The following is a 25731-nucleotide window of genomic DNA, read 5'->3' as shown; positions in this document are numbered from 1 at the left end:
AAAAAAAAAAAAAAACCTTTCCAGATCTTTCAAATACACCCACCAAGAAATATTTTCTTAGTTAATATACATTTTTTTTAATATATCGCCATAAGCATCGTAATGTTACTTTTGATATGACTGCTAAGTATTGTAGTTTGTAAATTAATTAATAACTATGTAGGAAAATCTTTTAAGATATGCTGCCACAGAAACGATACGTGATTAAAAACCACTAATGTCTAGTTGGATGTGTTCTGATTGTCCTTTCCTTTAAAGGAAATGATTCGCACCCCTCTATTCAGCCTCTAAAGTTTAGAGGCTTGACAAGTGGAGTTTCATTCTGACTAACTTTGATTTCTGAAATTATTTTTCTAACAGAGTTGCCGTTATTGACTTTAAACCGCTGGCAAAGAACAAAATTAACTTTTAGTTTAGTTTTTTAGCTATATCTTTGCTTCTAAATTCTACATATTTCTAATTATTCCAATGGTTAAGATTGTTTCTATTACCTTAAATTGCTGTCTCATGATTAGATTTTTGTCTCCCTGACTGAATGCTGATCTTGTTCAAAAGAAAAGAAAAAAAGAAGCAATTTAACGACCATGTTGGTCTCCAAACAACATTTGGTTCTTAAATTGGTCTGTATCTGAATCAAAGCGTTAAAAATCTGCTACTTTTCCACACAAAAAATAAAGGTACTGATTTCTGTTTAGTCTAGGAAACTTTATTACTTTTTTCATAAGACCAGGAACTGTAGATTTAGCAACAGAGCACATCTAAGTTAGTCCAGATGCCATAAAAGCAGTGGCTCAGCACTCTCAAATGTTTCTGTGGAGTTTGTAGAACGCAAAACCTCCTAAAAACAAAGCAAATGTCCAAAACAAATAGGCCTGTTAAGAAATGTGAGCATTTTTCCAATAAAGCTGTTTTTAATGGTACAATAACTGCTGTAATTGTGACTCAGCATGAACGATGCTAAAGAAAACGAAGGTATTTGTCAATTTAAAATATTTGATGGTGATTACAACGTCCATTAGAACCGCTAATCTGATTCACAGTGTTTGTTGTTTGATACACGTTGAAAACTTCCAAAGGGGCGAAAAAGGGATATTTCTATTTGAAATATATTTTCTAAAGAAAAATTAACTGTAATGGCTAGTTTGATGTATTAACCTAGTGAAAAATAAGTGTAATAGGAGAGTTAAATTAGTACTTCAAGTTAAGTTTTTGAAGGTTAGCGTGCTTAACTCGTGCCGTCATTTAACTGTCATTTCCCTGAGGGCAAATTAAGTCACGTATTAGGATTTAAGGAGCGAGAGATGTGTCAACTTCCCAAAGGACTCTTTCCATCTTTACGTAATATTTCGACCGCTATTTAAATTAAGTGGGATAACACAACAAAATAGGATTCAGTCTAAGTTAATGTTGAGAAATTTCTTTTATTTAGTCCCACAACACCTGCAGCAGGATATTTCGAGGAGTAAAAAAGGTTTACTTAAAAGTGAATGCTTTTTTCCCCTCCCTAGCATTTCAGATAAAATGAAGGCATCGCAGTTCTTTCCTTTTATTGACTTCTAAACAGAATCTCAGGCCTTGGAAATATTAAACCCAGCGCGGAGTCGCTTTAGAAGGAAGAAATATACTTTACTGTCGTATTTTAAGGAACTCCGTGTTGATAGAGGATCATAAAACCAAAATAAATCATCCTAAACTCGCAACAAATGGCTACTTTTCTGGCCTATAAAAGCGAGGTCTTTGCAGTGTAGTGCACAGAAATGGGGAAAAACTCACTGAAGACCTAAAAAGGTCAAAAGTTGCTGGTCTGGCAGGGAGGACCCGGCACAGCGAGTTGAAAGTAGCACATCCCTCATCATCGCCGCTGCGGGGAGGGGAAGCTACCAGGTCCGACCGTAACAGCAGGGGAGGAAATCAACAGTGCCTACGCTGAGCGACTGAAATGTGACATGAAATGTGAGGAGCTCCTCACATTTCATGCATTATTTTCTGGACTAAGGATATGACTAAAAAGATTTTTTTAAAATATAATTTGCACACTGCTGCGTGCTGTTATGTACTGCTTCTGTTGCACGTCACCATTGTTTTTTCAGCGTTAAAGAGGAAGTCTGTCAAAATCATGACACATGACGTTACAATTTCTTCTCAAACGCCTAAAAGTCACTAAATGTCCTGCTGAGCTTTTAATATCCTCACACTGGCTCAGAATTTATTCAAAAATCCATGCAATCCTTGTAAATACATCAGATATTTATTTTAAATCAATACAAGACCGTTAGTAAAAGACTATAGTTTTATTTTAGGCTCTCTAAGCAAAAAGCAATTTATGATAGATATGAAATGTTTCCAGCAGAAGAGGAAGGGGCAGGTCATGACCTTAAAATAAAAAGCAGCATATATTACCAGCCTTTAATAAAAGGTGGATAGCTATAGTTGTGTGACTTTAGAGGTAAAAGGGTCTAATTCCCACAACCTCACTTCTACATACTGTAGGCTCAAACTTAGTTGAACTGTTCTGTTTTGTTTTGTTTACACACACAGATAAAAACTACTTGCTCTTGTTATGCATTTCAAAAATCATCTAGAAAATGTTCTCAGTGGAAAAGCATTTAAAAGAGCAGGTCCCATTAAGATACGAGCAGTCTCTGGTTGCACGATATCAGGAAAACATGCGAGTGTAATGTTGCGTCTCCGCTGGCCACTAAAATCTATATTAGGTGTGGGCATCAAGGGCAGCCAGAGTTCATCCTTCCAACTATAATATTCGAGCACACAGCCTGGACTTATGGAACTTGAATTATTATAAGCTACCAAATGCCTTTAGTGATTTGTGACATTGCACGTGTCTAATATCTTCATCATAATGATTGCCGCTTGGTACCTTGTGCAGCTCTTGTGCAGGCTTGTCTGATTGGCTGCTTTTTGAAAAGCATTGGGTCAAATTACAGCCCTGCATAAAGTCAGCGCTGACGCCTTCGGTTTGCCCACAACGCTGTTCCCGCAGGACCTCTACTCAGTAAGGGCTCTTATCCCCTGATTTAGGATTTAATTTCATTTCCTTATTTTGACAAGTCCTATTCCACCTTATTGTAATGTAAGATGACTTTTAAGTTCTTAGGGATGGTTTAGCTTGTTTATATATATTTTTTAAATGACCCCTCAACTCCTGACACCTGTTCTTGACGGACTTGCTGATTTTCTTGTCCATGACTTTTTGTAGTGTATTACAGGCTGTGGACATTTTTTTTTTTATCTAAGAACTCTGACGCCAGAACCTATAGGCACCACATAAAAAGGGAATTTCTTTCCTCACCACCCACAAGACTTCACCCTCACGTAATAACCAAAATGACCAAACCCAGTTCCCCAGGTGGATCCTCTGCTCGGCATGCGACAGCTGCTGTTCTGGATTACCGCTGCTACGATCTTAACTGCATGGTGCCTTTAAAGGTTCTGTATCCTGCTTTTTTTAGAGCCTTGCAAAGTCAACTGTAGGCATATACATGATGAAATATGTCCTTCGGTGTTACTGTGTATTCATTTTGTCATGAAATATTAGTTTTTTTTCCAACTCGGAAGACGACGCCTCTCCCCATGTGCGATCACTGTGGAACCGCTGCAGCGTGGTATCTATCATAAAAAGAGGAGTTGCTGTCGCTGTGCAGATTAGGTGCTAAAAGAGCCACTTCGTCTAAACTTTGAGCAGAAATGAAGGCGGTCTGCTTCACATCACCGCTCCTGGGCATGTCGTTTAGTGGGCAGGGCAGCGTGGTCAAGGTAAATACTTCCTGGAGGGGGCGGACCGCTCTACGCGGACCTGTCATGGCCGCCTGTTTTCCGGGACAGGGAGGGGCTGCTGCTCAGAGAGCTGAAGTCATGAGGATTAATCAGACATGCATGAATCTAGCAAAATATCACTTTGGGCTTAACTTTGATCAAGGGATAGCATCGTAACATAGCTCAAAAGGTCAAAAAAGTTGATTTTGCGCGATGTAGGCCCTCTAAACTGCAGCATTTACGTCACAACGCTGTCACCTCTTGGCGATCACGGTCATGTGTTTGGGTACTTCTATTTCTGTTTCCTATTTTTAAAACAACAAACAAACATGGTGGCATAGTGGCGAGATCAGGCCGTTTAGTGTGTTGTGTTGTGTCGCAGTTTTGGCAAATAACTTGAATTGGTAAAGAGGACAAAAAGCCTGGATTCCTTAAAGGTAGAGGGGTCAGTTTTTCCGGAAATGTAGGTAAGAAACGCCCAAGTAGCTTTTTGAATGCGTGCGCAAGACCATCCTACCTGCTCTTCCGCTCTTCAGGGGGATTACGTGAAAAAAATCTCCCAAATACACTCTGGTCTTATTTCTTTCTTCTGAGGCCTTCCACTTCTTCTCGCAAACTCAGTTCGCTTCTCGCGACTCTCAGCTAATTCCAAAGTATACTGTGAAAACAGCGGAGCTACAATGAACGGCTGAAACCGACGCTAACTGGATACATAAACACTAGAAGGGCACAGCAAGAAGAAACTAGCAAGGAATGAAACTAGCACATTGGCATTAGGTGAACACAATCAATAATTGACATGTGGGACAACCAATAGATGAGCTGATCCCCCCCTTGGAACTCGAAGCTGAAAGAATATCGTCCACTGTACCTTTGAAAAGAAAAACAAAACGAACAAATTTTATTTAGTAGTTGGTCTGGATTTGTGTATATGCTCATTATCATAAATTGTTTTCAAATTTTCTTGAGTATCCTATATCACCCTGAGTGTTCAATATGAATGCAAATAAATTAATACTTTTTACGTTAGTCTTGTAAAAGACTAACATTGCAGACGAAACATAATAAGATGGATAATATATTCGTCTGTCTGGCTGGCATATCGCATGGGGAAATATGTCACGACGAGTTTAATGTTCCAGGCGTGTATCATTTCATGAACTCTAAAATAAACACCCCCTCTAGGATTGTCTTCCATCGCTGATTACCGCTTGACGTGTGTGATTTTGACTTTCGGTTCAGGTGTAAATGTTGATGCCAGGCTGGTGATGGCCGGCGGCCAGTCGGGCAGGGAGGGAGGACGCTCGGCAGGAAGGACAGAGTGACACAGCCACAGGACAGGCCGGGCTGCGAGAGCAGACATGGCCAAATAAGGCCATTTAAATGACTCACGGGCCGCGCAGACACTTGGACGCAGCGGCGTTCAGATTCAGAGGCATTCTGGCTCTCAGACGCGTCCGTGCGCTCGCAGCCGGTCCTTAAGGTCAGCGCAGATCCCGCTCTCTAATCAGAGACGAGAAAGATGTCCACATCACAAAACCACAGCTTCTCAAAATAGTCCTTTCATCTCTTTCTCTCTCTCTCTCCTCTCTGACGGTTCTCCCCTCTCCCTCCCACCCAAAAGCGAGCCCCGGCAACGGCGTGACGAAACGCCCGTGTCATTTCTTTTGACGGGGACTGCCACACGCACGAACGCGACCCGCCGTTTTTTTTTCTTTTTTTTTTTTCTCCTATCTAAACTGAAGTCTGTGATGGTGTAAGCTGGGTCCCTTTGATCTCTCTGTATTCATCACGTTGAGCTTAGTCAGGATCCTTGAACGGGGGGGGAGAGAGAGAGAGAGTATTCAGGCAAATCCCGCATCATAAAATGGCATTTCTTATCCCCGTGTTGCGCATTTAGATTCATTTCTGAGGCCCACGGCTGCTAATTTCCCCGCCTGCTGTATCCACCCTAAGTGACAGCGCGCACAGCTTGACATCAGTGTAAACGGCCGCGGTGCCATGCTTAAGAGCAGAGGAAGCGGCTCTCGGTTCTGCTTCCTGCGGCGGCGCGGTAATGTGCCGCGTGTTTACCGAGCACGTCGCAGCTCGGCGAGTCTGCGTTGCGTTACGGAGCCGTGTGCGTGCGCTGGCATGCTCAGACAGGAGCGGCTTTGCTAAGACTCGTTTACATTCCTGGGATAAACAGCGGCAGCGTCGGGTCCGCTTCCCTCCTCCTCCATGTCTTCTTCCACTGACGCTTCCAAAGAGCGGCCAGCAAAGCGCGCGGCCCGCCGTCAGGCTCTCTGCGGCGACGCACGTGTCGCCTCGCCGAGAGGCATGTGAGATCGGTGCTCGAGCGCAGACACGCAGACAGACACAGGTGATCAAGGTGGAGGAACATCGTGAGCAGAGGGAGGGAGAGAGAGAGGAAGGGCCTCAGCTGGGTGCAAGGGGGCACAGACGGGCACACAGATATAAACACAGACAGATGCAGGGCGGCTGCTGATAGAGCGAGGGCAAAAATACAAGATGTGCAACAGATAAAACCAGGTGTTCTCGCCTTTTATGTGTGCCTTTTTAAAGGCACACGTCCCACAGCCGGGTATTGAGCTGACGGTATTCAGCGCTGGTGTTGTTCAGCTCATTGTTGGGTGTTTCTGATCAATTAAACCTGCATTTCTTTGTTTTTTCTTCCTTCTTCTTTAATTTCTATTACACAATATGAGCGATAACATTTTAAAACTTTATGCCATCATGGTTCTTATCTTATCCGAGCTATATCTTATCATTGGATTCTCAAGCTATTCTCCCACGCTGTATATTTTGCAGGATCCAGTTGAAAACACAACCAAACAGAGTGCATTTCCAAATTAATCTTTTTTTTTTTTTGTTGCTGTTGAAGTAATGGCTTCTTCCTCTCCGAGTGGCCTTTCAGGCAATAAGGGCACTGGAATCATTTCACTGAGGATAATGCGACCTCTGCCACTTTTAGCAAGCACTTTAATAATAGAATTCCTGTGATATTTATAATTGCAAATAATAGCAGAAGAACATGGCATCTTCGGGTATCTGGAATTTTTTTTTTACCTGAGGATGAACCAGACTGGTGGAGCTAAAGGATTATTTTAATAGTTTTAATTATTTATTTTGATTTTTTTTCCTCTTTTATGATGTAAAACAAGAAAACAGTATGTTTGAGGAATTCCCTTAAAAACATCCACTGGTGTGAAGCTTTCAAAGCCGGGACATCCTTAGTTTTTTGGTTTTTCCCCCCAAATGCTTTAAAGGCTAAGTGCTCTTAATGGATGCAAATTTCATAATGCATATTATTCTGGCTTTTAGTAGGGTAAATAATTTTGGTAATCCTCCTAACAGACCTAAACAGGAAAGGTTTGGTCTGTCTGATTCCACTGTCAGATGGAATCAGACAGACGTTGGATGAAATGGTCATCTGTCCTTTTATACTGGGTTTGGAAATATCTGGTTTTAACTGTATGTGGATTCTGAACATGATGATTATTCACTGATTCTAAACCATTAAGTGTTTAATATAAGTAGTGCTGAATAAGTTTTTACTGTGTAGATCTGATGGGTTGGTTCCTTTTTTTAAATCAGATTTACAGTAAAGGCAAAAGATTCTTCTATCAATTAATTTCTCTTAGCTATTTCTTTAGCATGTTACTGTTTTCTTTTTTATATTATGCTCAAATGTACTCCTTCCTATAATGCATTTCTAGCATTTAATTATATTTTTAGTCACTGTTCATTTTTTTTCTCTCCACTGCAAAGCACTTGAAATCACCCTTTGTATGAATCTTAAGTAAACAAAATGACAACTCCTCCGCAATTTGAAACACATTTTGAAACATCATTTTAGAACATGCAGTAAAGAAATGCTGAGTATCAGTCTTGTTCTGATGGATGGACGGCGGTGGGTGTGTGCCATGCCGCCTTGAATCAAGTCTTAAAGCTCTCGTCGCCACTGAGCTGCTACTAAGTGTCTTAGCCGTCTAAGCTGTCCATGTAGCCAAGAAGATGTTCATCTGATCTTTAATCCGCTCCATCTTCCTCCTCCTCAGCGCTGCCCTCTCTCCCTTTTGCCTCTCTCTTCTTTGGTATTTCCTCCTGCTGTTTCTATGATGCTGCTTCCCCCCCCCCCCTCTTTCTAGTGCTTAAATGGTGAAGCAGTGCCTCATGTAAATATAGTTGCGCCTCGGCTGTCGTGTGCACGTTGGGAAATGTCGCATCAGGGCCTGTTATCAGGTTACCATCGACCGCGTGGGGCTACGAATCAATACGATGATGACGGGTCTCGATGATGATGTTGCGGTGACAGGGGTGTCAATTATACGGCCCGCGGGCCTGATCCGGCCCGCCGAACAATTTTGTCCGGCCCTGTGGCTAAATGCATTATCATTATTAAAAAAAAAAAAATAATTTTTATTTTTTTTCCCCCCAGTGTCCTGTGTGGCAATGTGGCAATAAGAATTGTTGTCTTAATGGCAAAAAGAGCTCATCAGATTTGACTTTCACAAGTGGAGCAGTACGGCTTTTGCCATAGTGCTCCGCTTGATTTATGAATGTAAATAGTTTTATTATGATTCATGCGGGGAATATCTCAAATGATATGGACACTACAAAGGGAAAGTAGGAGAGGAAAGGAAGAACAAGAAGAAAAAAACAAAAGGTAGAGAATGATAAAACAATTATAAAAAAAAACATGTACTTCGTTTAATTGAAAATATGCAGTTCCTATATTGTCCACGAGGGGCGTTGTGTTTTAATTAGCAGATTAAGCTTCAGGTGTGGAAAAATTTAAATCATTTCTTAATTTGTATCTGTTTGATGTATTTTGTCATGTAGGACAGTGTTTTTAAGTTCCAAAAAATGTGAATAAATGTTTTTCAACATTGTATAATCACTGTGATCAATTCTTTTGCATACTGCATAAGTAAATGTTTAACTGAGTAAAAGTTTTGTTGAAATTGCACATACTTTTCTTAAAAACGCTGAGGTTATTCATGATATATTGTGTAAAAGTGAAATTAATTTAATATAAAAATCAACACCTGTGGCCCTCTTGAGATCAGATTAAGCTGTATGCGGCCCCTCAACCAAAATGAGTTTGACACCCCTGCGGTAGAGAAAAGGACCGTGTCTAGAATCAAATGAAAAAGGAATTTGCTCTTTGTTTCGTATCGGGTTTAATTCTTCACAAATACGTGGAACTGTTCAATCCCCCTCCTTTTTTTTAATCGTGCCAACTCTTCTGTTCTCAGACGAATACAAGATGAAGGGAGTGGAGGAGGTGAAGTACATGAGAGGGGATGAAAACCGGGTGAACGCACGCAACCAGGAGAACCTGGTGAGGGACGGACACACACACACACACACACACACACACACACACACACACACACACACACACACACACACACACACACACACACACACACACACACACACACAGCAGCCAGTCCAATGACAGCCTGTCATCTGCACACACTCGAACCTTCCTCTGACAGCTCATCAGCTCCAGCCAACAGGCCTGCGTTTGTGTCCAAAGGCATCTCTCTCTGTCTGCATCTCACACAAAAACACACACACACACATACAAACTTAATGTCTTCTTGCACAATCACGGGGGAAAGGAAAAAAAAAAACACACACACACACACACAAACACACCGAGGCAAACAGAAAGGTTCCTCACAGGCAGGAGGAGACGGCCGTCTGGCGTGTGTGGAATGTGTAGGCTGAGCGTATGGTCGGCTTTCCCTCCGCCGCTGCAGAAATCTTTAGGTTTTTAAACACATCGGGGGAAGCTTCGTGGAGCCACGTTGTTCTAAAGCCTCGTAAATGATTTTACGGCGCACTGTCTCTTACCTGACGGTGTAAATAATTAATGAGCTGAGGCACATTATCTCTCTGAATAAATCTACTTCCTCCTCAGGTCACAAAAAGGCCCGAGCGTTATGATGGTGAGAGAATACGAGAACAGGTGTTTTGTTTTGTGTCTCCCCCCTCTTTAAATTGGCAGCCTGGCGCCCCTGGCAAGTGTTAAAACAATGAGCGGCATAATAAATCCCGATTGTAAAGCAGGGGTTAGATCACACTGCAGGAATAAAATGCAGCTTTATAATATACATAAAAAAAAAACAAGGTTACAAGCAGAAGATAAGCCCTGATAATCTTTATATGCCGCCCCAGCAACAGAGTGCTCTGATCAAGAAAAAAACTCCCAGACTGATATGTGTATTCATGGGTTTATGATAACAGAAGTCAAATGTGTTCAAGGCTTGCTCGAAACAAGTTGTCACAAACCTCAAAAGGCCATTCTCTTCCTTTTTTTTTATTTTAGAACTGGCTGAAGTATAATTGGTTGTTACAAAATTGGACACAGTTTGGTATTTTGTTGGCTGAGTTCCCCAAAATGTAAAGTAAGTAAGTAAAATTTATTTATATAGCACTTTTCTCAGATGAAAATCACAAAGTGCTTCACAGTAAAATTACAAAAAAAAAGTTACAAAGCCGTGTGAGACGCACGTCGCTTGTGGTAGGGGCATGCTGTGAATACGCAGTCTTACCACACACACCCGCATAGGGCCCAGCAAAACGTCCCTTTTGTGTTGTGGTACAACAATACCAACATATAAATATGTACAAGTAGAGTTATGATAACACCGAAACAATCATCGGTGTATAAATCCATATTTTCTGCAAAGACTTCAGCGGTCTATTAAAGAACATTTAGTGAACAAACAGCTTTGTGAAGACTAAGAAACACAGCAGACGGGTCAGGGAGACAGTTGTGGAGAAGTTTAAAACATATCGAAAATGAAGAGAGAGCGGCATACTGCAAACCTACCGAGACCAAAGCATCAGCCTGAATTTAAAGAAGGTTGATCAGGAAAGCCGTCTAGACGCTCTGGAGGAGCTGCAGAGACCCACAGCTCAGGTTGGACGAATGAATTATTGGCTCTACACTTCACACGTCTGGGTTTTATGGGAAAACTGCAAGAAGAATGTTGTTGGAAAAAGCCACAAGCCATGTAGGGGATCCAGGCAAAACATGTGGAAAAATTAGTTCTGGTCTGATGAAAAGCAAATTTACCAATGCTGACCAAATAGTGACTTGTTTGGACAACATGCAAAACACGCCATGCCAAATGCACCATCGACAGGGTGAAGCATGGCTGCCTTGACTGCTGAGCAAGGACAGCGATGGCAGTCAGAGTCGATGGGGAGATGGATGGAGCCAAATCCAACGCTGAAAAAGATTTCCATTTGTGGTGAAAAGACACCTTCTAGCAGGATAACAACCCTAAACATGAAGGCAGGCCTGCAATGAAATGCTTTACATCAGCGTATATATTCATGTGGCCTAGTTAAAGTACAGACCTAAACTCAGTTAGGAATCCATGAGAAGTTTGGAAAAATGCGTGCAGCTGTTATTTCCACAAAAGCTGATTAAAAAAAGTAAAGACAAGGGCTGGGTTATATGGAGCAAAAATATATTTTTTTTAGGCTCAATGTCGATTATAAGATATCTATCTCAATGTTTTTCTTTTTATAAAGTCATTACAATAAGGCTATACAATTATATCAAAGCTTTATCCCAAGTCTCCCAGGTATGTTTTTTACACAATACATACAAGTATAATTGTAACTCAACATAGACCATCTCAATATAAACAATATATTCTCATCTTGTATCTCCTTTTAAAAAAAAAAAAAAAAAATCTCCAAATTTTAAAAAAATCTTGATATATTGCCCAGCTCTTTTCAGATTGCCGTTTGTTGCTTTTTCTTAATCTAATCACAGTGATTAAAAGTTCTAGAGGGGTTGAATACTTTTGCAAGGCACAGAAGGCATTATTTCTCAATTTCAAAGGTACACTGCAAAAAGGGAACTAAAAGTAAGTGAATTTTTCTTGAAATCAGTGTATTTTTCCTTGATTAAAGCAGGTAAATAGGACTATTTGCCAATCAAATGAGATTTTTGCACTAAAAATAGGAACAATTCATCTCCATCATCTTATTTGAAGTGCAGTAAATCTAATTATCTTATTTTAGGGGTAAAAATACTCATTCCATTGGCAAATAGTCTTATTTAGCTCCTCAAATCAAGGAAAAATACAGTAATTTCAAGAAATTTTTACTTACTTTTAGTTCCCTTTTTGCAGTGTAAAAGATGTCTATTCTACGCTTTTCTGGCTTGTCAACACTCAGCCCTTGCAGGAGACTGAACACGCAGCTGATAAACAGGGTCATTAGATGTTCTTCTGACCGACCCGTGTCCTGCAGCAGCCGGGTGAGGACGCGGTTCAATCCCCCCAGGTTTTCGATCTGCAGGCGCCGTGGCTGCTCGGCTGATACGGGTGGTTTGTGTGGAGCAGGACCGGCCGGCCCATAATGAAAACTAATGGCATGTGTGTTTGTTCGCAGGAGAAGAGTAATGTGGAGTGCAGGGGCAAACAGCAGAAGGAGGCGGCTGCAACCAACATTAAATCGAAGTAAGTGGACGGCAGCAGCCCTCAGCGCTGCTTCAGGGATACTTTGTTACAATAGCTGGATACTTTTATTCTGTATATAAGATCATACTGATGGATTACAGGGAAACTAAGCATGAATTGTCACAGGAAGAAGCTGTCCAACCATCAGGTGCCGACATGACACAGCTTGGCAATTACCACAGGGGTTGGAGCAACATTTATAGGGTGGGGGGAGAACGCTGACCCCTCCATTGTGGGGAAATAACGTAGCTTCCGCTTAACTTGACCAAAGGGTTTAAGCATCCAGGTTTCTATTTAGGATTCGTCTGGAAGGCTTGCACAGGGTAAGCAGGGATTATTAAAGATGGTGTAGCAGGATATATACCATATTGCATACATCAAGTAATCTGGGTGTTTTAGGTAAAAGTTTTTACAAAAATGAAAAAAAATTGGGGGAAAAACTCCCCATCAAAGTAAGATTTCTTAAAAGTGGGTTGCTATAGTCTGGAAAAAGATGATTCAGTTTGTATAAATGCATTTCCAGACTTTATTTCTCATTTCATTGTTAAGAAGTGGTATGCACCCACCACCTTATCTTTCATGTAGTTGTTCCTCCGCACATCCTCCATCCATACAGACCTACATACATGCATGCGTGCACAGGTAGAGACATATCCTTCACCTAAGCCCACTGTTCTCTGTAGAAACATACGGCATGGATTTAAAAATTCACATCCTGCTTTTACACTTTGGAAACTGGAGTTTGGGACAGTATAGGATATGAACACATTGAGTGGGAATCCTGTCAAATGCAACAGCGTCACAAATCCCCCTGTTTTACTTAAACTCGTTTAGGTAAACTAGGGTGGCTCTGTTCTGGGGACACCTCTACAAACATCTGAAGATGATTGTGCAAAGAAGGGTTCCCCATAAAAAAACAAACATTACAGACGACACTGAGCGTCCTCTTCATCAGACTGTTAAACAACAACAGAGTTTCTTCAGTCAGGGGGGCTTCTGCAGAGCCGCTGTGAGGCAGACCTCTGCAGAAGATCATTCCTGCCCACCGCCATCAGCATCTGGAACAACCGTTTGAAAAAACATGCATAATATGAGTAAAAAAACTAATTTAATTTCCCTTTGGGATTAATAAAGTGTTGAATATCACAAATAAAGACATCAAGACAAAAGCAGATTTCGAAAGACGCATGTTTCTACCACTCTACGGCAACAGTTAGGTCCAGATGTTAGCTTGCGTCTTTAGCCCGATCTTAAGACGCAAGAGTAGCTGCAGTCGTTGGCCGTAGAGCTGCACATTTCGCTGGTTCATAACCGGACTGAAGGGACCCTTTATTTAGCCGTCACCTCCTTCACAGTGCGACTCCTGTAAGTAAATAATCTGAAGCGTCTGGCTCTTGTAAAGCCGTTTGGCGGCGCGGCGGAGCCACCTCAGGCACCGAGTGAATGAAGGCAGCGGCGTGTCGCACGCCGTTATTTGTCCTTTCAAGGGCTGTTTTAATGTTCTTTCACTGAATTATTATTTCAAATCCTCTGCAGGCTCCTAAACAGACAATTTCTCACACCGCAGAGCGCGAGCGTTCATTTGTGTTTGCTCTCTGTGGGGGGGGGGGGGTGCAATGGAAAATTCTCATGATGTATTTGTTGCCTCCCTCCTCCTCCTCATCTCCAACCTCCGACTTCCTCTCCCTCCCTCCCTCCATGTCTGTCTTCCTCAGCATTCATACGTCAGAGAGCCAGCAAGAATTTTTCCGGATGCTGGATGAGAAGATTGAAAAGGTGAGGCCTGTGTGTGTGCGTGTCTTGAATAACAGGGTGGGTTGTCAGAAGTAGAAAATAGGTTTAAGAGCATTAGAAAGTCACAGCTGTGTCTTGAAATTAAGAGCTAAAAACATATAAAGGGAAAAAGCCATCCATTAGTCCACATTATCATTCTGCTCAAGAGGGAGGAACTTATGAACACTTGTGCCTGTTTCATCTGCTACTTGAATGACACTGAAACCTCGAGCCACGGACACCCGTCATGCACGGCGAAACGAGTAATGACTCATTTTTATTTTTACTCTCTGCTTTGTACTTGAGGGAGTCTCGGCGAGCAGAAAATGCAGAAAATGCGAGCTGCATCTCTCCGATCTGTCTTCTGCACAGGAGTATAAAGCCCAAAAGTGAGCAAGCAGCCCTACTACAACACGCTGCGGATTTAGTTAGCAGAACGTTTCCCTAAAGTGCTGAGCGGACGCAGAGCCGCATATGATACCTCAGTCAATCTAGTTGTCGTATTGATTAGATCTCACCGTCAGCAGTAGAAAAAAAAAGGGCTGCAGGATATTAGGGGAGCCTCTACTTTCCGCACTCTCATCATGTTGCCCGCTCTTTGCAAGCTTCAGATTATGTCAGGTGAGTAAATGCGTGACACTTGAACCATCATACTAACTAAATATTGATATTTAGATTTTGCACTTACGTATTTGTGCTGATTTTATTCAATTTGTCGTGCAGCTCTAATGGAAGATACAATGTCAGACACATTTGTTGGTACTCCTAGTAAAAGTGTGTAAAAGCGCTGAAATAATTTTACTGCAGCAAGTTAACATCTCACACTGTATATCATAGAAAAGCAACAACTTTAATTTGAATTTTTCAACCTTTTTCAACAGAAAAGAAAACAGAATTTACAAATGGGTTAAACAAATCTAACGGCTGATAATGCTGCTTGTACTGTCATTGCACCCCCATTTAGTTAACTTTATAATCATCCATGCTCAGTTCTTGATACTGGTTTCTGAACCCATACATTTGGGTTAATGCATTTTTTTTTTGTTTATTTGCAGAATCCAACAGATATTTATTTACATTTTCTCAATATTATCTAAGCGTTTATGTTGCAGTAGGGCTGGGCGATATGGCTTTAAAATAAAATCTCCGATTTTACTTAGCCAAATCCGATTAATCGATTTCTTTTTTCCTCCTTTTCTTTTCATAAAAAGAAATGAAAGAAATTAATTTAAAAAGTTGCTTTTAAGAGCAGGCTTCACATCACTTGTGTAACTTCAAACTAAGTTTAAAAAAATAAGTAAATGAGTAAATTAAAATGCCTCGCATTACGGTAAAAAAAGTTTTCTTTTACAATGTTTTGACAATATATTTTCCTAAACATATATTTCAGCATTGCGTGCTGATCTGTTCACGGAAGCCCAATGATTAATTTGGAAAAATAAAATCCCGATTTTCCAAAAAAAAATTCTTAAAAAAATGTAAACTCGAATTAATCGATTAAATTGATTTATTATTGTTGCAGTCCACTCTTTTTTTTTTTTTTGAGATCCTTTTGAAGAGAAACAGGTGCACGGCGTCACAGATCGTCTTCCATACCTGACGGCGGCCTTAGGTGGTTTCCACATATTCATCTTTCATTTCACACGAGGCCCATCTGGAGTGTTTGTTTGTTGCTGAAAAGCTCAATCCTCGTCTCATCTGACCAAAGCAAACAGTTCCAGGAGAGTTTAGCTAACTCCACTTGTTTATAGTACGTCCGTCATGGTAAGATGGAAAAGGCTATCATTTTACTGCTTGGAGTGTAGATGGCGCCGAGAGGACGTCATGGAGACCCAGTCGTCCCGAGATGCCACTCTGCTCTGTAATAGTGAACTTCTGAGATTTGTTTTTAACTCCTGTACCATTCTGCTTACCGTGCACGGTGGCATGATAAATATGAGGTCCCTGTCCAGCCTGGAGCCCACAGGCAAAAAGAAAAATGCCACTGTGTCACATCATGTTTATACCCCTTAGAAATAAATAGTCGTATATTTCTAATTAAAGGTCATTGAAACTCTGGGGAGCTTCTTATGAAAACAGTTGGTACCACTTTACAATGAAACTCCCTTTATAGAAGCTACACACTGTACACTTATTAGAATTTAACCTGTAAACACTTTATAAATCATTAATAATTTATTAATAAAGAGCAAGAAAGACTAAAAACTGACCAGTTTCTTGCCAAACAGTGAGCCAAACCCATATTTGGCTAAAACGTTTCAAATTCTATATATTTCATCTACGTAGAGTTGTTATACTAAATATTTCAGTCTGAAGTACAACCTTGTAATCTCCATAAGCATTTGGAAATATAATTCTATACCATGTAATTCTCTACTTTATCACTGCATTATAAACATCCACGGCTATCAGAGGGAGCCTTATTGCAAAGTGTACGCCATGACACACAGTAGAATATTACATGAATTATGTTTTCAAATGCTTATTGAGCGTACAAGGTTGTACTTTAGACTGAAATATTTAGTATAGCAACTCTAGATGAATTGTGTAGAATTAAAAATGTTTTAGCCAAAAGTAGATTTGGCTCAGTTTTTGGCAAGAAACTGGTCAATATTCTCTTTTTCACCCTTTATTGATGCATAATAAACAGTTAATAATATTTATAAAGTGTTTACAGATTAATAACATATCTACAAAACATGTAGAAGCCTCTATAAAGCGAGTCTTATTGTAAAGAGGTATTTCTTAACATTAGATTTTTTCTTCACTAAAGAAACTTACACATTATAAAAGCTGTATATTTTTTTCAAAATTTTTCAATAAGGTTATGCTGCTGAAATTAAAAGTATATATATTTTGAGGCTTTTTACACATCTTTATCAGGGCTGTCAGTAAATGTGACGGGCACCATTTCACCTCTAAACTTCCAAATGATCATAAACACGTCTCTGCACCAGAGGAGCAAAGACAAAAAGGAAATAAAAGCCCTTAAGGTTTGTGTTTATCTTTGATCACAAGGACATCCTTTAAGTGAGATTTACTGAGGCGAGTACAAGTCGCCATCAGTCACCGTCGTCCAACCAGCTACTCGTTGTCACGTGATGACAGGCTGAAAGTTGGACGGATCTGGAAGGGAGCCAAAAACAACTCAACTCATCACCAGCAGACCAAGTCAGTCAGGCGATGCACGACAACAAAAAGTATATCAGATGATCTACATCACAACTAGATCATTGTCCACAACTAGAATCTTTTGCACAGCCGGCTAAAGAAAAACACAATAGCACCGAGCGGGTAAAAATAAACCACATGTAAAATTGTTCCTGTTATTTGAGACTTTGGCAGCAATATGTGAGAAACACCAGGGCAGCCCAGCACACAGTCGGCTAAGCTACCTTCTTTCGTTAACGTTGGGCTCGTAGAGCAGATCTGAGTTGTCAGGATGAGTCTGAAATCATGCAAAGCTCCGCAGCTTTACCACGTCGACATTTGTGCCGTGTTAAAAACAGCGGCGTAAAATAAAGCGTAAAATAAAATAAAGTAGTGTTGAAAGAAGGTTTCACACAGCAAACATGTGGAGAGGGGTGTTCTGCTCAGGTGAGAGCCAAGATTGAGCCTTGTCAGCCCACATGCACGATGTTTTGGGGGATGCTAAATTAGCACTGAGCTGCAGCATTTTGTTTTGATGGAGCGAAATGCAGGGCGATCCTGGGAGAAGCCCTGTTGGTGGCTGCTGAGGCTTTGAGGATGGGGCAGAGATTCACCTTCGTGGACGACATTTGGCCTCTTAAAGTGGTTTAGATCGATGCTTCTCAAGCTGTGGTAGAAGAATCACTAGTACTTGGTTCGAGGTTTCGGTGTTAATTATTTCGGTATTATTTATCAGCAACGCAAAGACATCCAAAACAAACCTCACAATGCATTATTAGTTTGAACTGCAAAAGCATGCTCTGCGTTTTCCATTTTCACACACTTGACTTTCTGTTCACTAAAGCAGGTTGATCCTGTGCTCAAGATTTAAACTGATGCAAATCATCAAATGTGCAAATAAACGGTTTTGCCTGCATCAAACCCGGGGTATTCACCGTCTGTCTCGCTGTGTTTTCAGGGGCGAGACTACTGTTCGGAGGAGGAGGAGGAGGAAGACGGGACATAGCACACCGGCCCCCCACAGAGTCGACCCCCACCCTGCAGACAGCATAATTGAGTGTGTGTGTGTGTGTGTGTGAGAGAGAGAGACGGAGACGGCGTGTGTAAATGTGTGCCTGAAGGTGACAGAGAAAGTTTAATCAGTGTTTTACGGCCGGGGCGCTGGCTGGTGTGACAGGACCCTGTTGGCGTGGGTGAGCTTTCAGAACGTACGGCAGGGATGCTTTAAGTGCAAAACGAACAGGGAACGGGACAAAGCCGACCTTCGTCAGAGACCGCCACCTTCAGCACCTTCCCGCCCCGGGTGGAAGGAGAGACGATGGACGGACCTGTCACGTCCAGCAGAATATTTCCTTTAGTTGGACTTCGCCGCCCTCCACCTGTCCGTCCCCATCCATCCGTGTCCTCCTCTGGGGCCCCACCCCACATATATAACCCACGCAGTTGGACTAAGGAGCTCCTCGGTGTGGAGATCAATGGAAGACGAGCGTCTCTGTGGGTGTGTTAAAGACTGATGAAACACACAAGGAGTAGAACAAATATATATTAAATCCAAGGAAGGAGGAGATGATGGCGGATCCTCACTGAACTCTGCAGCCTGACTACACAATGAACTGAAGTGAGGGGGGAGAAAGAGGGAGAAATATGGGATATTTTAATATGAGTAAAGAGGGAGCTGGTAGGTTAGAAACACCTAAACTCCTCCTGCCTTTTTAAAGTCAAGGACCTGTTTTTTTGTTTTTTTTGTTGTCGTTTGTTTTTTAATTCTATGCCACAGCCACTTATTCAGTTTAATTTCTCCTTTTTTTTAACGCTTGTTTCCACCATCTGTTATTCCTGACTTCCATCACTGTACGTCATCGTGGACAAAATGAAGCTCCAAAATCTAGAGCCCGTGTCTCAGCGCAGCCCCCCCCCTCCCTTTTTTTTTTTTTGTTGTTGTTGTTGAAAAGCCGCCTGTCTTACACACACGAAAGAGGTTTTCGTTCTTGTCTTTTTAATTTAACACAGAGAAACACATTCGCCTTATTTCAGTGTGGAAGACGGGCGTCCCACACGCCACACACACAATATTCCATTTGTTTCACCAGCAGATTATCATGTGCATTAATCAGAGGTACCCGCAGAGATTAGTTCTGCTTCCAGTCAGTACTGAAACACTTTTGCAGCCCTTCATAAACACTGACGCGTCTAAACGTTGGAGGGGAGCGGTTGTGGCTGCTGCTGGAAAAACAGACCTTTACCATCTTCACTGGATACGTCCTGTCGTTTTATTTTTGAATACGTTTTTTTCTATTAAAGATAAAAATGTAGGAGCGCTGAATGGTGTCTTTTATTTATGTTTTCATGCATTAGGTGTACAGAAAGTCACTCTTCCAGAGGTGTCCTGTGGAAAAGGAAAAAAAAAAAAAAAGTGCTGTCAACATTGCCTTAAAGCTGCAAGGCTGTGCAATGCCCCCTGCTGGTGAATTATTAGCACTGCATCCCAGGAGCTGCTTAATTTAAAGAGGTTTATGGAGCTATAGGCGCTGCTTGGCCACTTTATTAGGTACGCAAGTGCTGCAACAAGGCAGGGGGCATTTTGGCTTCAGAGCTCCCTTTTTTTTTTTCTTTACTCCACATAACGAGGTCAGACATTCCTCAGAGATTTTGGTCCCTGTGGACATTAAAAGTGTCGGCTGCATGTCCGGCATGGGGCCTCACTGTTCTACGTCAGTCCAGTGATGCTCCATGAACTCTTGGAGTACAGTCACGTTCGAGAAACCGGATGATAAGCCAAGTTTATCTCCCATCGCTCACAGTGAGTAGCTGGAGAACTGTGATGTTTTGGAGTAATGCCAGAAGAAAGCCTTTGCTGTCCTGCAATAACATAATGTAAACGTGGAGTTAGGTAAAACGCCACTGGGCCTTTTAGCTGGACCTCTGTGCTTTGGTCCGATGAGGCAAAGATTTAGTTTTTTTTGCACTAAACACTCCAGCTGGGTTTGGAGAGAAACACGAGGAACATGTGGGAAAGCAACTCCCGCCCACTTTTCCGTTTGGTGGCAGATCTGTGATGCTGTGGGCCTGCTTCTCTTTCTAATGCCGCGGGAACCTTCCTAGAGTTTTCACTATTATTGGCTCTTTAAAATACCAGATTTTAATAGAAATCTGGAGAACTCTACATCAAACTGAACATGGGTTCTCATCGGGTCTTTCAAGAGGAGAATTGTCCAAAAGATTTAGCCAAATCGGCACAGAAATGGTTCACCAGAAACTTTAATGACCGTCTCGGACCACAACACAAAACTCTGTGGGATGAGCTGAAGAGACGGGGGCTTGAGGGAGAACCCAGGGCTCTGGATGGTCCAGAGAGATCGTGCAAACAGGAGTGGTGAAACAAGGTTGCACAACAGAGAATAGCATGGGTACTAATAATTGTGACCCTGTGCGTCTAAAAAATGACTTCCCTCACATAGAACCCCAACCCCATGAAATAAATGTAGTAAAATTAAAGGATGATAGCTTTACAGTTTTTTTTTATGGGGTGAGATTTTGCTTCTGCAATAAATAACCTGTCTGTGATTACATGGATTTAAACCTAGAGCCGACCTGAGGTTGTGAGTCTGTAATGGTTCAACTTTAACACTTTAACACAATTAATTACTTTTAGAAGAGGTCACTGCAAGGAAATTAGACATTCATTGCCAAAAACGGCGTGTGAAATTTTACACGTACACTGTTTAATTTTTCTGGGCTGCAGATTTATGATCAGAGCAGATCAGACAAAAACATTAATCAACAAACATTTTCTGATAGACAATGATTTAGAAGCTCCTGCTGTCTAAAGATAATATATTATCTGCTAAGTGAGGCAGAGTGAGACCAAATCGACATGATAGCATTACTGGGTGTCTTTAACCTCTTTTGGTCCAATCGTAGGTTTTTTAGGCACCTGAATAAGGGCTGAAAAAATACTCATCAGTTGTTTCAGATCTGTCAGGAGGAACAAAAATATACGTTTGAAGATAAACTGATAATCTATAGGTATTGAAAAGGCTTCAGGACTAAATTTTTCGGGTCTCAAAAGGTTAAAACAATGTAAAGTGTCAGAAATTACTTTTGGTTTATGGAAGCAATAATTTCCATTTTTACAGCCTCCCTCTGGAATGTGAAGAAGTGGCTGGGTTCAAAAAGCATCCGACTCAGCTCATCATTTGGATGTTTTCACAAGGAAGAGGTGATGATGCATTCCCTTTGCCCCATAAAACAAATATAGGAGCTGGGAATGGGGTAAACCCGAATTAACAGAGCCGGAGAAGTCGGGATTCCAATATGGCGACAGCCAGGAAAGCTGTTGTAGTTGTTGTTTGTTAACCTGACGAGCCAGATGAATTTCGTTCCGCCTAGCTTCACTCACATCCATCTGGGACATCTCCCATAGAAAGTGATTTCTCCAACCAATTTTATTGTCCAGCCAATCAGGACACAGGGCTGGAATTTCTGGACGTGAGACTGTTTTGATTCAGACAACAATGGCGGCTCACATCGAGGAAGCAAGCGTTAGCATTGATGCTGCTATTTCTTCCGTGTTGACCAATCTACCTAATATTGTTTCATTAAAAGAACATCAGAGAATGGCTCTGAAGGCTTTTGTTGGTGGAAACGATGTTTTCGCCCTTCTCCCGACTGGATTTGGCAAGTTTTGTTTTTTCCTGCGTCGCTCTCATTAGCGTCACGGGTTAGCTTCGGTGTGAGTGGTTGAAATAGCACGTCGATAAAGATGACAGACAAGTGGCTTATCCAATCATATGCAAGGAATTTTGATAAGGCCCAGCCTTCAGAAACACCATTCCTATGGATCAGTTCCAGATGGATGAGTGGAGCTAGGCGGAGCGAAATCCATTTGGCTAGGGTCAAGTTAGTTGTTTGTATCGCCTCGTCCAAACTTCCTTTAACGCTGTACTTTCCACATGCAAACACCACCTTTAATTTCTTCGGATCAGAGTTGCAGCCGTTACAACACTGATGTTAGACGCACTCTTACAACTGTGTCTTGTAAAGTAAAAATGTTTTATCACAGCTTACTGTTGCTGATGTGAGGAGCTGCCATATTGGAGCCGACAGTCGGCCTTAACAAATGTCTCTGACTTACCGAGGGGAACGTCCGATTTCCGACTGCAAATGGATCGCAACATGAGTTTTATTTATAGTTCTGCAATCAACTGAGCTTTTTTGTTGTTGTTGTTGTTGATAAATAGCAACATGATTTGGTACTATGTAACATATTGAAGTTCTGAATCAATATCTGCTGTTATGTTTAGCCTAACATGCACCCAGAGGACTGGAGCCATGATGCTTTGAGAGAGTTAAAGAAGCTGAACTGATCTCTGGCTGCTTCTGTAATAGCTGCTCCCTGCTGACTCTGTGCGACACACGGCGCACACAAACTCTTTCTTTACCTCGCATGACTCACTGGCAGGGGCATTTAAGGTTATGATCAGCCAGCGACGAGCGAATCAGAAATGTGAAAGGGTCCCTGTGGGCCGGCAGCCGTGATCTCCCACACGGGTAAAATATAAGAGTGTTGGAGGGAGGCTGGAGCGAGAAATTAGGAGGAGGTGTTCGGGAGAGTGGCAATGAGACCAGGGAAGGAGAGAGGAAAAGGAGGAGACAGATGTTGCCCGTTAACCTCAGACAGGAATATGGGCAAGAAAAGGATCTTTCCACCCTGACGCAAGTACCAATAAAGCTCCCTCCTCCCTGCTTCGTGAGTGTTATGTATGTGTGTGAGTGGTGTGAGAGCCTTTATAGAGGAACAGCATGTTCCTGGCTCCTACACGCTTTAGGGCTAAAGTTTGAGCAACTTTTGTGGGAAAAATCACTAAAAGCTATACACTGTAGATGGTGTGTTTTGAAACAGCAACAGTAAGAACACATTTGACAAGCTTAGCATTTTTTGTTTTATCACTTTATTGTATTTCATGGTTTGATATTGATTTTCTTTTTGGACACAATTTACGCTCATGTGGGCTCCTGTCATGGTTTAGATGCTTGTCATCCAGTCACGATAGTTTGACGCAACTATTAAACTTGCCAAGCTACAGGATTGGCTGATCAGTGCTATATCCTGGCGTTTAACCCCAAGATACAGTTGCCACCCGTGGGATACCTTATCGTGCAAAATCCTTTTTTTTTTTTTTTTACCATTAAATACATTTTATTGTGTATTTGGGGACTCTAGGAGTTCAGGAAATTTGAATGTAGTCTGTTATGGAGCTGCGATATATTTATGTTATTTTTTTGTTCATTTCAAGCTGTTTAGTTTCTATAATGTTTCTGATGTTCAGCTGCAGAGCTGCTGAACAAGGTCATAGACTTCTGGCTTACCAAATTCATAAATCTTTTTTTTTTTTTTTCGCAGCAAGTTTTGTGGCTGAAGGATGCCGAAGCTACAGGTGCACAAGTGAAAATGTTCTATTGTTGGGTGTATTAATCCACAAAATTCATTACCTCCAACAAACTACAAAAATGGCCGATCGTATCCTTTAGTTTTAAAGAGACAGCGCCAAAACTAGATGCGCTCAGATGCACCTCAGAAAAGAGCAAAAGAGGAGCTGTGGGGCAATAATAGTAGGAATTCAGACCAAAGCGTTGCAGTTCCACTTTATAAAGACCAAGATTGAATGATTTAAATGTGAAAAGGAAGGGTTTAAAAGCATGTCGTGTCCCCTTTAATGTCGCATATACATGAATGGATGAAATTATGTTTTTTAAAGTGGAGCTGTTGTCAGTGAACGACTTCCACACATGTTTTCTGGTCTAGGAAGAAGAGTACAGTAATCAACAATTTCAACAATTTCAGTTCCTATTCACTGGATTTATAAAAGTATTTGGATAAATTGTTTACTTTTCTGTACCTGTGACATGAATATAGGGACAACTCGTATTGACAACACGTTTCTGATTATTACATTTAAACATAGAATAACATAGTGCCTGGAAACCTTGTGATAGGCAGGATAACTTAAAAAAAGAGGTTTTCAACCAACTTCTTAACATTGGTTGCATTAGATAACATACCTTTCCAAATAAAATAAAGCAATCAACAGACAAGTTAATAGGAATAGATTTTGTCATGTAGTCGAACAGGAGGAGCAGATACACGTGAATTCTCATTAACAGGAAACACATTATGCATCTCCAGGTTGTTCTTGCAAAGAAAACCAATCGGTGAACGGCCACATATGCCAACTTGACTTACTGAACCTTTACTGTGGTTTGTTTTTCGGTGTTTTGTCTGTCTTTTTTTTTTCTTTTCCTTATTAAAAAAGTCAAACTACACTTTAAATCTACATGATATTTGGTTTTGCTCAGGTCTACGATCCCAGTGAAAGGCACAACTATGTGACTGTCTAACAAACTGAACTAAACCTTTGTGCATAAAACCTTTCAAAGCCCTCTTTTATTGTGCATGAAAATAGAAGCCATAGATATAGTTTTCTTAAATTAGAAGCAGGATACGTGTGCGTGTGTGTCTGTGTGTGTGTGTGCAGACTTTGCCCACGTAGACATTATGAGTCAACTGTGAGAGGCACTGGCTGGCTTCCTGCCTGGATGCCCCGCAGGCCTTTTGCTCAGTGTCTCAGCTCTCCGCAGCAGTTCCTGCCTCCCTAATACCCATTTCAGAATACCTATACAGACTCTAATCCCATCTCACTGCACAACCAGTTTCATTTTCACCCTGTTTTTTTTTTCTGTGAAGGCTTAGCCTCCATCCATCCATCCACAGTGTGGTCCACCATTATTCCCTTAACATCTACGCTATTCTGCTCTTTCTCCCTCCTCTCATTCAAAAACCTCTCCATGCAGCAGATCTATGGTCTGGACAGAATAGACAGAGCAGCTCTTTGGAGGGGGGGGGGGGAGAGCAAGGTGGGATTACATGCATTTCGATTCACGTTGCTCACCCACTACAAGCGACCTACATAAACTGCAGGAAGCTGATTGTTTAGTGTACCCATCTCCACGAACGCTTACGCAACCATTTGAATGCATCTTCTCTAATGTCAACATGCCAACGCGAGGGCTGAGCTGCACTGGGATTCCCTGCATCGTTCCACCAAGTGACCAACACGACTGAAAATACTGGCAGTAAAAAACCCCAAGAGAGATTGACTGACGTGTGCTTGTGCACTTATGTTTCTCAGCAGTGGGCCAAATTCGCGAAGAGCTGGGTAAGCAGTGAGCGTCTGGAGTTGGAGTACTGGGGGGACTCTGTGAGAGAAGCTGGAGCTTTCTTAAACTGCATCTGGAGAAATGTGGTTTTACTGAAAGACTGTTGTCTGTGTTTGTGTAAGAGTATGGACATCAGGGGAATCTTCTCTAAGAAAAAAACACAAGAGCACCACCTGCTGGCCGTGGCTCTCCCACTGATACCGGGGACCGCTTGTAGGGTCTGTTGCAGGTGTGCATCACCCAGAGAGCAAGGCGGGCAGGCATGAAGTGCTAAAGCGGACGCCTTTTAATCCACACACGGTTACACACTCGTACGCAC

At 41.7% G+C, this 25731-nt stretch overlaps 1 protein-coding gene across 3 annotated transcripts in view; it reads left to right on the top strand.

Moving 5' to 3' along the window:
- The window catches only part of zgc:92140 (DUF4612 domain-containing protein), a 40790-nt gene extending 21272 nt beyond the window's left edge, over positions 1-19518 (top strand). For all 3 annotated transcript variants that reach the window (XM_036141323.1, XM_036141325.1, XM_036141324.1), the window contains exons 3-6: positions 9036-9121; positions 12205-12272; positions 13988-14048; positions 18154-19518. In XM_036141323.1, coding sequence (XP_035997216.1) covers positions 9036-9121; positions 12205-12272; positions 13988-14048; positions 18154-18201 — 263 coding nt within the window. In that variant the 3' untranslated portion in view covers positions 18202-19518. The remainder of the gene's footprint in view (positions 1-9035; positions 9122-12204; positions 12273-13987; positions 14049-18153) is intronic.
- Positions 19519-25731: the final 6213 nt, after the last annotated feature.

The sequence above is a fragment of the Fundulus heteroclitus genome, chromosome 9 (genome assembly GCF_011125445.2).
Source record: "Fundulus heteroclitus isolate FHET01 chromosome 9, MU-UCD_Fhet_4.1, whole genome shotgun sequence".
In the NCBI taxonomy this organism is placed as follows: Eukaryota; Metazoa; Chordata; class Actinopteri; order Cyprinodontiformes; family Fundulidae; genus Fundulus; species Fundulus heteroclitus.
This window is presented reverse-complemented; position numbering and strand designations above follow the sequence as displayed.